The 16,035-nt window shown below is 38.9% G+C and overlaps 1 protein-coding gene across 1 annotated transcript; it reads right to left on the reverse strand.

The window, feature by feature from the left end:
- Window positions 1-1,149: 1,149 nt before the first annotated feature.
- rb1cc1 (RB1-inducible coiled-coil 1) lies at window positions 1,150-15,681 on the reverse strand. Its single transcript, XM_041054725.1, has 23 exons — window positions 15,355-15,681; window positions 14,292-14,424; window positions 14,076-14,202; window positions 13,807-13,977; window positions 13,505-13,707; window positions 12,830-13,244; window positions 12,546-12,716; window positions 12,274-12,458; window positions 11,912-12,098; window positions 10,893-10,974; window positions 10,716-10,780; window positions 10,499-10,602; window positions 9,655-9,781; window positions 7,495-9,428; window positions 7,024-7,210; window positions 5,836-5,944; window positions 5,280-5,580; window positions 3,730-3,781; window positions 3,584-3,631; window positions 3,057-3,115; window positions 2,708-2,835; window positions 2,335-2,405; window positions 1,150-2,059 (listed from the first exon to the last, which is right to left on the reverse strand). Exons 2-23 carry the CDS (start codon window positions 14,360-14,362, stop codon window positions 1,982-1,984), a joined length of 4,875 nt encoding a protein of 1,624 aa, XP_040910659.1. The 5' UTR covers window positions 14,363-14,424; window positions 15,355-15,681; the 3' UTR covers window positions 1,150-1,981.
- Window positions 15,682-16,035: the final 354 nt, after the last annotated feature.

The raw sequence follows: 16,035 nt of genomic DNA on the forward strand, positions 1-16,035 counted from the left end.
GTGTTATATTAAAAAAAAAAAAAAAAAAACTATTTAGTCTAAATATTAACTTGTAACATGCAGTGTTGTTTTAATGATACCACTGAATTAAATCATACATTTCTGTTTAAACAAATATTACAAAACAAAAACGAAGATGCAAACAACATAGTAAGTTGATTTGCTTGATGCTCAACAACAGCCAATTTTATGACACAGTACTGAAGATAAGTCACCATGTGTTATAGAAAGAAGTTTGACAGCAAGTCAAAGGCAGTTTTAATGGTGGAACTAGCTAGAGACTACACATGGCAATGTTAAATCCCATTCAGCCTGATGAGAGTGACTCCCAGCAGCACTGAGCTCAGTGGGGGGTTGTAAACATTTACACTAAGAGCCTGTCCAGTGCACATGGTTGGTGCTTGCCAGCCACCTCGGTATCGAATGTTGTGTTGCATATTTTGTCATTCAGGCCTGTCCCGAAATTGTAGGAATCACACCATCAATTTATGAAGGAGCCATCCAAATGTGACAACAGGCTTATGCTAAATGGAGAAAATAGAGCTAAACATTGTTAAAACACCCCTAGACCCACATGGTAGAGAGTGCTCGGCGGAGAGCTGCTATGCTCCCCGCTGTGAACTGGGAAAGTGATGTTGGTGGGCTTCCTTCTCCATGAGGGCCGCATCGTTCTTGGGCCCTGATTTGAAGCCTTTTTGAAGTCTGTTTCCTGCAGCAGTGTGCCAACATTAATGTTTCCACAAAAGCAAAAATGCTAAATCAAATGAATACACTATATTGTGCTATTCCACACTGACGCCTGAATCCCCCGGAAAATTTTGAAAGCATCATTAAAAAGCTATTTACTATATATGCCCTAAAAGTCACTACTGTGTTTTTTTTTTCTTTTTTGTTTCATAATAACAAACTATAATAAAATGTTTTTTTCATTACTTAATACAGAAATCTTCATTTCCAGGAGGAAAGTCTTCCCAAAAATGAAGATTTGTCTCCTGGTGTAGTAAATTAGTATTTGTCCATGAGCCATGGAAACTTTTCACTCCCTAATGAACATTTTAAGGGTGAATCCGATTGTTTAATTTACATTTTTAGAATCAAATATAATCCCCGGATATGAAGCCATAATTGGCCATCACGGAAACAGCTGAATATGTTTGGGATCAATCCTTTATTGTTTCAAAACTCTATCTTTTACAATACAGTCATTTATTGTTACATGTGTGATTTGATGGATAATGTACAATGTCTTCCGATAATGAAACACAGTCACAAAGTATTCCTTTCTACATATCAATATTCTATGATAGTGAGAAGTTTGTGCTGATATATTTACTTAGTTCTGACAGCTCAATTACTTCCCTTTTCAAATCAACAAAAGCATTGTTTTTGAAAGTGCATTTCAAGGATTGCAAAGACGACTGTTTTCATCAGTCAGCCATAATGTACATTTCAGTATTGACAGAGGGCCATACTGCTTTGTGAGTAACAAACAGCATTAACTACATTTCCAACTACAACATTTATCTGGATAAGTAAATCAAAGAAAATATATCAATATGCATGCCATGAACATTCCTCCATAAACATTTATAATAAATGTATATTTTCATTTAATTATGTTGATAATGACACAGTATTTTCCACAAAAGGACAAATGCTGATAATGAGAACTAATATTTAACATCCAAATTTTGCTCAATTTTACACACAGGTCAAATGGCATAATGCCACAGTGTATAGGGCATTGCCCTAATAAGGTTAATAGCATTTGGTCCACAATAACAAATCTGGGTTTAAAAGAAAACAAAAATTGTGGTAGCAGGTGGGATTTTGAACTGAAACTCAAAATAGTATGATGATGATCTTAATTCTTTCCATTTTTAAGGTCTTTCAATTTATGTTCAAGTTATGAATTATGATGTGAAGTTCCTGTTCAAAAGTTAATCAATATAAATATACATTTTAGCTCATTACTTGGCTATTATACTTTTCTGTTCCATGGAACAGCTTTCACTCTGTAGAACTTGGTTCCTAAAGGAACTTTGAACCTGTTCTGGGCCTGAGGAAGAAAAAGAGACAAGTTTTTTGTTTTGTTTTTTCCTTTTTAAGAAAGAGAAAAGGTTCAGATTGGGCATACATCAACATAAGATTATCACTGACATTAATCAAATCAACACATCTAAATAAATAAATCCAAACCCAGAGTAGAAATTGTTACTAAAAAATAAAATAAGATTTACAGGACCACACTTTGTCTATGTCAGTATTTTGGTTCTCAAATATTTCTTAAAAACCATCAGTTAGTTCAAGATTTTATAACTTTAAATTCTGTACCTTTTTTGCCTGACAATATTCCTTCTCCATCACCTTTCCAAGTACCCAGGGCCGTCTTGAGGTCCCTGATGCTAAACAACAAAACAAATCGACTCGTTAAACAAATACTCATAGAACACTCAGTAAACCACAAATAAATGTCTCTGTGTGTAACATTAGGCTTATGATGCAAATCGCAAGCAAAGCAAAAATACAGCATAAACCTCCATTTTTTCGTGAGAGAACACATATGCAAAATCATTGTTATATAAATATGAAATCTGATTAACAACTATACTGATACCGATAACTCCTTATTTTATTTGTCAACCATAAAAGAATTTCCAACACTACAGTTCTCATCACAGCCACAGAAGGTTTGAACGAAGCTGACCTGGTTTGAGGTCCAGTGCAGTTAGAGACTCTGAGTGGAGGAAGTAGAGGGTGGGACCGACTGTGAACAGCACGTAGTTATCATGCCTTTCATCCAGGATGATTAGAACCAAATCGCCTACCTGGAAGCTGAAACATTAAAAGATGGACAAAGAGACAAAGGGATGATGACACACAGAGTTCTGCAAACTGCTAACAGAAAAAAACAACACATTAATGGTAATTATATAATAATGTGTATAATTACTGCATGTAATGGTGGTCAGAGTTTTAGTTAAAAATATATTTTTAAAAAAGAATCTCATCAGCATTCACATGTTAAGGCCATGTGTTTGATTTTATTCACTTACTCTCGGATGGCGATCTTGTCTGAATGCCGTGACGACACAGACGACATGCTTTGAGACATCTATAAAGAAAAGGATTAGGGCAACATTACACATGTTACAGAGAAGAGCTAACATAGGCTACAAATGCCTTCCAAGAGGACTTATTAGAACATCTGTCTGACTAGAGATTTGCAAGAAACAGGCTTAGTAATTAGTATTTGTACTTTCACTCTATTGACAGAATTATTTTAAAACTAATCTCAGTTGTGTCCTTTTTTTTAAAAAAATCAGGCAGTGTCAGGGCTGATTACACGAACTATTCAAACCATAAAAGTATATTTTTAATACTTATACAGAATATGTTTGTGTTTCAAGCATGTAATTTTACTAAAATTCATCCCTCTACCCATTCTAATGACACTCTTCCTGAAAATGCATTTGTCTTCACTGAGCTCTTTGGCCTCCTGGGTCAGGATTTTCCTCTTTGATGCTACTGCCACCTAGTGGAGCAGGTGTGACATAGCCCATAGTGATGATAATTAACTGACCAGTCTTTGACTGAGGCGCTTGTTTTCTTCTTCCTTCATGTGTAAAGTCTGCAACATATATTAGATTGATTAAACAGATAGAGACATCCAGAAACACAGCTTCTTGCACATAAAATGCAATGTGAACGATTAAGGTGTTTGCTTACCCTCTCAAGTAAGAGTATCCGCTGTTTCTCCTCTGACATCAGGATATTGTCGCTACAAAAAGAAAACATCAGGTTACTGAGAATTACCCTCTGCAGAATGTCAACAAAAACTATGGATTATGTGGAAATGAAAAATGATTGGAGTGAGGAAAAAAATGATAATTTTCACATTATGAAACACTTACACAGTCTGATCTTAGCCTGCCTTCCTTCCACTGTCAAATGTCCTCTGTCCATCCACTTTTGGCTACTGTACCCAATGTTGTCATGGGCTTTTGAAATTCTTCTTCAATAATGCAAACGCGTCTGTCTGTGATTAGCAACCAATTTCATATCATCATAACTTAGACATCTCTCTACTCTGTGTAACTGCAGCCCCCTCAGGTCTGCTCTAAATTTGACATGGGTTTATTGTATATTGTATTGTTGTGTATAAGACTAATAAGCCGAGAAAACAACATTAGATGAAATGCAGGTTTTCAGAATTAAGTCCTTGGTAAAAACCAAAGGGCAGCAAAAACGGTGCCATAGGAAAAAATACCCAGAAATACCGAGAACACATAACCGAATGGGTATCTGTCTGCTCTTTACTGCTAAATAAACTTGTTCTTGAGAAGCATTAAAAAAAGCAGATAGATATCCTGTATTCTTTCAAGGATTAAAATATGTCTCTAGTCACCTTTTCAACTTTGTTTTCACTGTAAGTGGGTAAATGCAAAATGACAGATTAGAGAATGGCACTACACTCTTACCATTTTAGGAAAACTTTTCTGCACTGAAGATAAAGACTCAGTGCAGTAAATCAGCACAGTTCATGTTTGATTGCCCAAGACTGGGTTTACACACACTTCTCAGTACACTGGTAAATGTCAGCTTTCTGCAGAAACTTGGTTTGTTGAACATCATATAAACAAGGAAAACAGTTTCCTCTGCTAGGTTAAGAGAAAGAGAAAACCCGGCTCACCAGAGTTATATATCTCAAGAAGAAACCTGATGTCTGAACTGTGTACAGTATATGAACTGTATGTAAGAAATTTCTAAAGAGATGCATGTGGCAAACACAAGGAACTGGGAAAGTACCATAGTAACAATAAGGCACAGAAATTAAAAGAGACGTCTGCTCAGACTCGTATGTCCTCCCATCAAGTAAAATCTAAGCAATTCAATTTCCACATTTGAACACTGGGCTATTTGCAAAATTCAGACACATGCACACATAAACAGACACACAGTAAAAAAAATTCTGTGCTTCTCCTCAACACAGATTTTCCTTTCAGTGAGCTGTCAAAACACTCTGACCTAAAAAAAATCTCTCATCATCACACAGTACTTGCAACTTGTAATTTGTCAATCTTGGTTCAAAAATAATATATGGTGAAGGGAAAAATGCACTGACTGGCCAAATCCATGTCATCATAGACCTTTAATCAGGCCAAAAAAAATGCATGTAAATAGCCAGATCTCTTCTTAGTAACCAGGTGAGATCACAATCACTACAATATATCTCAAACTATCTACAACACAATATTTACTGCAGAAAAGATGCTTACTGGACTGTGACCATGCTGGCTTCCACCGCTGAATCGACATGTTCGTCATCTCGAATGGCGGCCACAGAGGCCAGTCTGTCCGTTTCAGCCATGGGCTCAGAGGAACAGGGCCCAGCAACGGGCAGAGCTCTAGCTGCTGCTGCTGCCGCTCCGGCCTCTGTCACCTCCTGAGCTGATGGGTTGGGAGTGAAGAAGGCAGAGGAGACCAGTGCTGTGCTGCGCAGGCGATTAAGCTCTTCCTCCAAGTGTTTCTTCTCCTGCATGACACTAGCCCGGTCCTCAGACAATGTCTCTATCAGAGCTGCAACAAGTGAAGATAAATAAGGAACACTGACAGGCACAAAATGCCAATCTAACCAAAAAACTTCAAAGATTGGCGATTCTTAAAAAATGGCAGTAATCAGTAGAGAAAAAGATAGTGAGCATTTATTAGATATAATATTAGGAAGATTAAAACTTTTCTTTATTTAAAGCATTTCTAAAGACACAATTCTTTCATTACACATAAAAAAAATAATTCCCTCCTCTGAGAGAGCTCAGTGTGCACAGCACTCACCTTTGTCTTTCTCCTGCTGTTGGGTAACTTTCCGCAACTTCTCTGTGAGCTCATTGATGATCTGCTCCTTCTTCAGCTTCTCTCGGGTTAGAACAGTGTTGAAATTAGTCTGGAAAAACAAACAGGAAAAAAACATGACCATTTAGAGTTTTAACAAGTTAAACAGCTATTTTGGTCACAAAAGAGAATTTGTATCAAAGCACAAATGATTTGAGAGGATGCTTTTTAATTGCTAAATTCTAAGGATTCGGATCAGCTCGCAGCCATGGGAGTTACAGATGCTTTGTTGATTTTTACAAATCTGTGTGACTGAGTATTGTTCCATATCTGATACTTTCACCAATTATTATGACAAAAAAAGGAAATGATTTTTTTTCATAAAATTGGTAACAACAGCTGAATTATGTAATACTTTGTGCAAAAACAAAAGTCTTATCAGCATAAAATATGAAGTGGGGTGAAACAGAAAGAGGTCTGATATCTCCATGACAGAGATACAAAAAAAGGGTAAAAAGTAAGAGTAAGAGTAAAAACATCTTTCTGTTGCCCCTTTGGCATAAAGCAGCCAGACAGGCTGAGATTAGTGCCAGCACAGTAAAAGTGGATTTGCTGGACAAATTAATAAAAAAATGCCTGATCTCTAGATGTGTGTGGCTTAACTTGAAATAAAGTGCAACTGGCTGAGAGTGACAGCTATTAAAAATTAAAGGTTTCAGAAAGTAAGTACTCATTGCTGTATCAGAATATTACTATGTAAATGGTCACTCAGTGCATAAGATAATTATGAACATGACGGTTTATCAGGCTTACCTATTCAAAACAAATGCAGGCTAATACAACAGCCCTGCAATACATCCTACTTTAATGAAGGTGGTGATCAAACTTTATTATCATTATGGAACTGTATTGCATTATACTGAAATGTGTTTAAAATATTTACCCACATAGATATGATTTGGAGAGACAAAAATATAAATTTCCCTGTTTACCTTTAAATGCTGCAGTTCAGTGGATCTCAGTGCATTTCAAAGTGAACAACATACATATTAACCGTTTGCTATTAGGGACAACATATCATCAATTATGCTAATGATGTATCTTTTTACAATATTACATAAACAATTTAGTTATCACTACATGTGACAAGACACAGTACTTTTCCAGCCTATTTAAAGGCAAAATAAAAACCTGCTGCTCTGCGATTAGTGACGTCTTGAGGTTCTGTATCTCCTCATTCTTCTTCTTCTCCAGGAGCTCCATCTGGGACTGCAGGGAGGCCCTCTCCTGCTGCAGCCTCTCTTGTAGTGCTGAGTCCAGAGACAGGGGTGCTCCGGCATCTGCACGCCCCTCAGCATGCAGCGACAACCCTTCATCACTGAAAGCCACACAATAAACTTTAATTCTGACAGGGTAATTACATAATCTGAACATGCAAACACGCACAAAGTCTAACAACAGTTCATTCTTAATCAACAGTATAGAAGCATGATTACATATCAGATCCCAGACTTCCTTTCAGTGTGTCATTTTAAATGTAGGCACATTAAATTTAGGCAAACCATCAACTACAGTCCAGTCAGGTTTTATTATGTGAAAAACCCACAAACCCATGCTAGATTTCTATATGCGGTGTGTCTGTTATTGTGATCGGGCATTTACCTTTTTGAGGATTGTCTCTCATGAAGCTCATTCTCAAGTTGCTTAATTTTGTCTAACAGTCTCTTTTCCATCTCCTCCTTCTGCCGCTCTAAGTCTTTAAAGGCATCTGGTGATGCAACCTTAAGGGCCTCTTCTTTTTCTAAAGCTTTCTCAATTGCTTGTCTGTCCTGCTCTAGTTTTTTAGACAGCAGGTCGTTTTCTGCCTGCATTTTGCTGATGACAGTTCTCAGCTCTTGCTCCAGTTCTTGGAAGCTTCTCAACTGCTTTTCTTTTTCTTCACTCATGGCCACTTGCTGGTCTAGTTTCTGCTTAAGTTTCTGTTGCTGCTCAGCATGGTTCCTCTCAGCATCCTGGGCTTGCTGCTGCAGGGAGGAGAGCTCGCTGCGCAACAAAATAGTCTCCTCCTCATGTCTGTCCACCAGCTCTGAGATGCAGTGGTCCTTCTCAATCCTCATGAGAGTCCTCAGCTCTGCTAGGTCCACTTCATACTCCTCATTTTTTACCTGAAGCTGTTTTTTGATATCTGCCAGCTCTTCACGAAGGACTTTGGTCTCAGCTTCTACCTGAGACTTCACAGCCTCAGCCTGCTGAATCTTAGCCTCCTCAAATAAGAGCCTCACCTCCTCAGTCTCTGACTCTTTCAGAGCTAGCTCCACCTCAAGTTTGCAGCGCAGTTCTGCAAGTTCAGTAATACGAGCCTCCAAGTCCTTGATTTGGTTGTCCTTTTCTCTAAGAGCGGCGGAATGGTGATCAGCTGCCTCACTTAACTTTGCTCTGTTTTCAGCTGCCAGATGTTCGAGAGCCTCCTTGTTATCCTTGGTAATGGTCTCCAGTTCTGACTTGTGTTCCTGCTTCATTCTATCCTCCAGCTCCTTTAAGTGAGACTGCTCAACAACTTCCAACTCCTGCCGAATCTTCTGCTGGCCACGTTCAATCTCAAAGTGCAGATTCTCAAGCTGGCTTGCCAGGGATTCTCTTGAAGCTGAGAGTGTCTTGATCTCTTCAGACTGATCAGTGGTCATCTGCTCCAGGTTTTTGATCCTAGCCGTCTGGCTACTCTCTGTTTCAACCCATCGCTCTCTCTCATGCTCGAGCTGAGTAAGTTCTTTCTCTTTGCGCTCCATAAGCCCCTCCAGCTCCAGCATTGCGCGCTGGACGTCTCTGACAATACTCTGGTTTACTTGGTTTTCCTCTGTTAGTGTCTGAACCTGCTTCTCAAGCTCTTGCTGAACAGAGAGAAGCTCACTTTGATGCTGCTCCTGCAGCTCCAGGTCATGGGTCTGGCAGAAGTTGTCCACAATGTTGCGCACCTCTGTGGTCATACTCCTCAGGACAAAGCCAAAGTCATGTTGTTCTTTTAACACAAGACCTCGTAAGTGATAGAGGTCATCCTTCACACTTCTTAAGTTGGAGTGGGACTCCTCTGCAGCAGACCGGTACTTGTCAATAACTTGTTTGAGGACAGTGACCCTTAAGTTCTCCCTCTCTAGTGTAGTGGTATCCTGCATACGCTTGTTGTCAATGGCGTTTATCACTGAAGAGTACAAAGACTCTACCATCATGTCAGGGCTAGTAGGGTCACTGATGGGGTTTGGAGAAGTCAAGTTCTCTTCAATCACAAACTCATTAACAGCAGACATGAAGTCAGATTCAGGGCTTTCCGCTAGAGAATCCAGGTCAAGGGAGCCCTGCTGCAGGACCGGATCCATGTTTGGGTGGCCAATGGTTTCAAAGTCAAATGTTTGTGCATCAATGCTGTCTGGAGACAAGTCCTCTAGAGGAGCTGGGACAGGAACATGTAAGGGCTGGCAGCTGGGTCCCTGAAGGCTGAGAGAGGAAGGGGTTTTGGAGGACATCGGTGTGGTGGTCCCAGGTATACTTTCAGACTGTGGGGTCTGCATGGTTGATCTCTGAGCGCTCTGAAAATAGGATGCCTTGAATATCAAAAAAAGATGAAAAGAGAGAAAGAGAAACTTACAAACTACACAAATGATAAAAGCAAAAGTAAAACCATACTATGCATAAAATCTATTTCTGGCTTTAACTCTGTATAAAAGAACCATGTATAAGAACCAATGTTAATTTTAGAAGTTATCAGTCTATCTTAATTTTTACTTTCTCAATAACAAAAACAGAGGTTGCTGATGTAGGTGTCATTACCCTTTGTTCGCTTAACAGGTCAGTAATCGTTTGAGACATTTCATCCACACTCTGTGCTGCTTGGACCAGCTGGTGAAGTGTCTCTACATGATGATTTAAAGGCTCAAAGTCACACATTGTGGGAACCCTGAGGAAAAAAAATATGAAGAGTGTATTTAACTCTGTTGAGATTTTTTTTTCAGTACAATACAGTTCAGGGCAGAGATCTGCAAGTTAGTGCTATAGTAACTGGGTTTCCGGCCTATTTCCAAGACACAAGATAAGGCTCCAAAACAAGCAATAAAATTTTATATACACAAAACTTAATTTAGAGCTTTAACATCAAGGCTATATATCCTACAGCTGGGCAACCCCGCCCTGCCTCACCAAACATGTCCAGTATGATTTTACCAACTATGATCTCATACACTGGGTGTGCGAAATTATAGTGTTCATCTACAATGGTTTGCTCATGGGCTTGACATATTATCTACTACTTTTTAAAGATTCAGTGTGGGGAAAAGAAGAAATTAGAAACTGCCTATTCAAAGATTTTCAAATTAGCTGGATAACTGTCCTGTGTTAAACCTCAAGCGACTCAAAATCAATCAGGACTATGGTCTTTTCTTTAGTAGAAATAAGAGCACTGAATACATGTGAAACATATGATAACACAATCAGAAGTCTTACAAAGTTGTTGTTCTGCTAAAACACATTAAAAATACATTCATTTGTTTTAGAAATGGACATTGACTTCCAAATGTACCTGTTTTTATTCACCACATCCTCTGACATGTCATTACAGTTTTTTATATATCTAACACTGTTATTCCTAAAACCATTTATTGACAGGATAGTGACTTACATAAGGAAAGGCTGCACCTCTACAGGACAACAAGATTTCAAGTACTGCAGGTCCTCAAGTGAGATGTCTGGAAGTTCATCATCAAACCTTCTGGGCTTTCGTGTCTATAAACAATAATAAACAGAGCAAAAGAAGAGACCCTTTAAAATACAGTGGACATAATACAAATGATAATGACAAACTTGGTCAGAACACTTGCAAACACTTTCACACTTACACAGAATGATGTTGGAGGCCATGAATCAAGTCCTCTAAACAAACGATTTCTGAGGAAAGACTTCCCTGAAAAGAAAAAAGTAAATATATCAAGACCAATCTTGGTTCTTTCAGAAACATGTTGTGCTGCACAGTCATGGAACAAATGTCATTAGCTGCATTGTCAAAATACACTTACTAAAGAGTTTCCCAAAGGATTCCCTTTTGAACTTCTCCGCCTCGTACAGTCGTTTGCCATCCTTCACAAGTGCATAAGCCCACTGAAAAGATGAATTGTTAAGACTTTATTACAACAAAGTGACAACTGTGTTTCTCTAAATGTCAATTTTCAGGGCTTGGTGAAATTCCATAACATCATTTTTAATGCTACTGTGCTCCGAAAAGGCAACATGTTTAATTGTAATAAAAAGATGATCTAGTTTCAATTCAAAAGAACCAGAATGGGAAAATATTTCAAACATTTTTTAAGAAAAAGAGAGAAAACAAAGAAATACAACGGGGTTGTTTCCTCTTGCATCATCAACTGTCAAAAAATAAAACCATCTATGAAAAAAAAAGACAGATATGAGCAAAATAAAGTCCATTACTAGCTTTCGACTATTTCCCACACTTGCAGGGCATTTGGACACGGCAATACAAAGAGGAAGGACGACAGCCATCATCAGTTGAAGCTTAATATATACACCTACGTGCCCTCTGGAAAACCCAATAGGTAAACCACAAGTTCTTCATAAACCCACTAAATAGGATGCGATACATGAAATGGCAGAAAGACCCACGACACAGTTCTATTTTCAGTGACCATACAGGACCAATACGCCAGCTTATCTTGCCAGCTCAGGCATGTATTATCATATTTTGTTACGTTTACCATTTCAGAAATGTTAGATACGGGAAGGTAAAAGCATAGCAAATTAAGCACTCACTCCAAAACAAAAAATAAAAGACTAAAAACACAAAGTTTAAAATGAACTCAATTGTCAAGCACCAGTAAACAACATAATAGGTTTGTTCTCTCTTCATCATAGTGGCAAAGTCATAGAACAACTGCCCAATTAGAGTTGAATATGCAAATTATGTACTCAGTCCTAAACACATCCAAAAAGATACAGATTCAGGGAGGCAAAAGAGCTCGCCTCATTGTATCACTATGTCTGGATGCACTATTAGTGTCCAATAATGGCATTTAGAACTGACCTCTCTGTAGTGGCGCATAAACATTTTTCTCCTGACGACTTCCACCACCGCCAAGCAGTACATCTGGGGCACAGTGCTGAGGGCGTCCACCACTCTCACTCTTTCCATTAGCTCTGTCAGAAGTCTGAGTAGAGCCTGAAGCTTCTCGCCGTCCTGGTCTGCGTGAAGCATCACATAGCAGCACCATCTATTGCAAAATCATGACCACAATTAATGTTGTGAATGTGATTCCCCTGATTTCAGAATTTTGAAAGCCAGTAAGTCTAAATTAAACAGAATAAGCCAGAATCACTATGCACACAAAGCAGTGAGTTACGAAACAAGAACAACAGGCAATTAATATTGGGAAAGAAGTGTTTTACTTGAGTCGAACTTGAAGGTTGTTTGCAAGTTCTTGTTTGGCAGTGGTGCACTTCTTTTTGATGTCTAGCAGCTTCCTGTGGTTGTTCAGCATGATCATCAGCTGGTTAGTGTGACTCAGACACAAGTCAGGCAGAACAGACGTATCCTTCAGGTTTTCAGCCCGCTTCTGATTGGCCAAAAATCCCTGCAAGAGAACACATGTAAGCACAATTCCTGAAAAACAGAAGATGGAGAAAGTAACTTAATAGCGTTTATCTCTTACCCTACGTACCTGAGCAAGTTCTTTCTGTTCATTCACCAACTTCTTACAGCTTGCAATCATTTGGTCTAGAGCATACAACCTGTCCTCAAGCCCTTTGATGGCTTTCATGTTTTGATTATCAAGCTTTGCAATTGTGTCACGACAATCTGCCAGGAAGGGTTGAATGATCCGTGGGTCAAGCTGAAAGAAACAACATTTTAAAGAAAACTTCCACACATTTTTTCCCCCCACAATTTATGACTATATTTTTAGAACACTACTGTGACAAGTCTATTCATGCATCACTGACTCACCCTATTGATGGAGTCAAAGCATTTCCTCACAACTGATTCCACATCATTGGGTCTGTCTTGCACGTTGATCCAGTCTAATAGTGTGACATTGAAGGAGGACGGGTTGGCGAACTCTGGAGTGTCGTCATCTAGTAGCGCAGCTCTAAGCCCACCACTGTCAGTCATTTCATTTGTTTCCTGGTCACCAGTGGGCTCACATGTGGCTGTCCCCGAAGCAGAGAAGGATGCTGATAACTTAGAGGTCCTCTGTGCATCAGCAGTGCAGAGCACAGAGTCAGTGGATTTTTCTTCTTCAGTCTCATCTGAATCCTTTTCTGGGGTTGAACTGGACTTCTCTATGCTCTCTCTGTAACTGTGTCTTGTCAAACTTTCCAGCAGAGGTATCCGAGCCATTACAGAAACTGCTGTCCCTAACCTGTAATCAAAACAAAATGTGTATTAATAAGAAAAGTCGATCAAGCTCATTTTCTTTTAGCAGAAATATATTATTACCTGCAGTTTTTAACTGTTATTTAAGTCATTTAACAGAGCTTAGATTGCAATTACATCACTCAAAGTTTCAGCAAAGGTATATACGGATACTAATTACTAATAACTATACAAGTCTATGTATTTCAGACTACTGGATAAAATTATCAAAGACCAAAATACCATGTTCTCCTGTGCAACACTTACTTTGTAAGTTTCACCTTAATTTCTTCCAAGTCATGCTGATAATTTGTGTATGCGGTGTCAAATTTCACGAGCAACTTCTGATAAGACAGAGTGCAGTCATCCAAATTAGCCATAATAGCAGCCCAGCCTTGGTGTTGCAGGTGTTCATCATGAACCAAGCGTTCACAAAAAGAGCAAAGTTTCTTGGCAACTTCAAACATTTCCTGAAGAGGCATGAAAATAATGTCAGGACAAGTTAAGAGCATCCCACCGTTAATGGATTAGTTACAATTATTTTGCATTATACTTAAACAGATAACTACCAGAGCAAGTTGTGTTCGTGAGGCAACGGTGTGAAAGACAGCTGGCATCAGTAGAGACTCTTCCACCTTGACCTGAATCTCACTCTCAATCGACAAGGTGGTTTTGGGGATCGTTGGATCCCGGTCACATAAGATCATCTCTTTGTTGAACAGAAATATGGGGTTGGTTTCCTACAGATCAACAGTAAGACATCAGTTATCAGAACACCCCATATGCAACGTGTAGACCTTAAAGGCAAAAAACATAATAACAAATTGTATAGACTTACAGTGCCAGCACTGTAGCTGCAGACTCGTCTCTCTGCAGCCATACATTCCCCTCCATTGACAACAAGGACTTGATGTTGAATTGCAATCTTGTATTTGGCTTGGATGGCATGTTTAAGTTCCAGCACACTGAAATAAAGTAAGAATGTATTTAGGTCACAACAGCCAAAATGTAATGACCACAGTTTCTAACTGTTGTTAAAATACCAGTGTCTTACGTTTGGACAGCAAGATCAGTGTCAAATGTCAGTGTGCTGCCGTTGTTGACCTGGAACACATACAACTTCATGTTGAATCTCCCAGAGTTCTTCGCACTTGCCTATCTTGCTCATTTAGTCATTCAAGGCCACCCTGTGAAAAAACACAAACATGAACATAAAATAACATGGCTAATACTTATGTATGGTGGGTTTTCTGAGATACAATATAGGCTATGATTATGTGTAAGGATATTATTACAGTTAGTCTCTTTAGATAATTCATATCATTAGCTTTAAAGGCCGCCATGTCATAATCCCCTTCCACCTAACATTGTAAGGCTCTTGTAATTTCTTCTGTCTACTGAATAATTAAGCTTAGTGGCGAAGTCACCATGTTGTCTGTCCCTGGCTACTGACAAGTTTTTTATATGTAAAAATTCCCCGGATATGCTTGTCTAACGGAAAGAGTAAAACCGCCTTAAAAATAGATAAGACTTCTTCACATTTGTTGACGTCCATCTGGAGAGCGGCGAGTCAGAGGTCTTCACTAACTGAAGAGCCAAGTTAAAGACATTATAAACTAGAGTTAGCGCTACCTAACCACTCAATGTTAACTGATGTTAGCATGACAATATACAACACCCTATCAACTAAGTTGATCTCACAGACAATGTCAACGGGTAGTTAACGTCAAGTACCTGCCGTTACTAGCGGTTTACACATCTGCGGGCCTCCTGTTTTTCAGTTACACGGGTACAAATGTTTATGTTTGCTGTTTATAGAACTGGGAACGCTTCATCGTTGCCATTAACCTCGAGGCCTCCAGTCACTAGTACTTACAGTGCCAAAGAGGGAGCAGTCAGCAAGCTAGCTAGTCAATAATAAACCGCTGACTGCGCTAACTGGCTATTAGCTAATACAGCTGTCAGGCTAGCGCAGGGCAGCTATTTCTAACGTCGATGATTTTGACAAATGTAATAAGATTGGTCAAAATACCTGGTAACATCTGCTTAGACCTATATTGATATAAAGATGAGATTCAACACTTAATTAATTAAGTAAACGATTTTGTTGGCCTTACCTCACTTTACTCGCATCTCCCTGTTCTTGGTCTCCACCTCGCCTAGGCGAGCTGGCTAGCCAACAAGCTAGCAAATAAGCTAGCTAGCTAACCTGTTTTAGCTTGGCATACATAGAGCTAGCTTAGCAAGCCACTTAGCTAACGTTAGCTAGGCTAAACAAGACCAGAAAAGCTGACAACCATGGTTAGTTGCACAAATTACTCATACTGCTGTAAAATAAAATTTCTGATTTGACGAACTAAGGCGAGATGGTGTAACACACGGGCTAAACCACCAGTTGTTTATCTCAGGTAGCTAACTACGCTAACACCCTCTCAGTAGCTCTGTCTGTTTTGTTGTTGTCATCTGCCGATGGGCAGTCCGTGAACGATCCGTGCAGCAGAGACCCAACTCGAAAACAATTTAACACTTCTGTTTGAGTAGCTAGGTTGACTTTTTGCTTTTATAGTTTTGAAAGAAAACTAACGAAACAGTTATGCGAAATTTATATACGTAAATTTATTTTAATTACATAAAAATATGTTCCTTGTGTCAAATTTTATTATTTTAACATTTGAATGCATCTGTCTTAAAGGTATTGTGAAGCTTTTACTTTTCTTTTTTCATTTACTATTCTTCTTCAGTCACTGCCTTCATTAAGGCAGCATAACGTTAATTTGTTGAGATTTATTTATTCCTTT

This window comes from Toxotes jaculatrix, chromosome 14, assembly GCF_017976425.1.
Source record: "Toxotes jaculatrix isolate fToxJac2 chromosome 14, fToxJac2.pri, whole genome shotgun sequence".
Taxonomy (NCBI): domain Eukaryota; kingdom Metazoa; phylum Chordata; class Actinopteri; family Toxotidae; genus Toxotes; species Toxotes jaculatrix.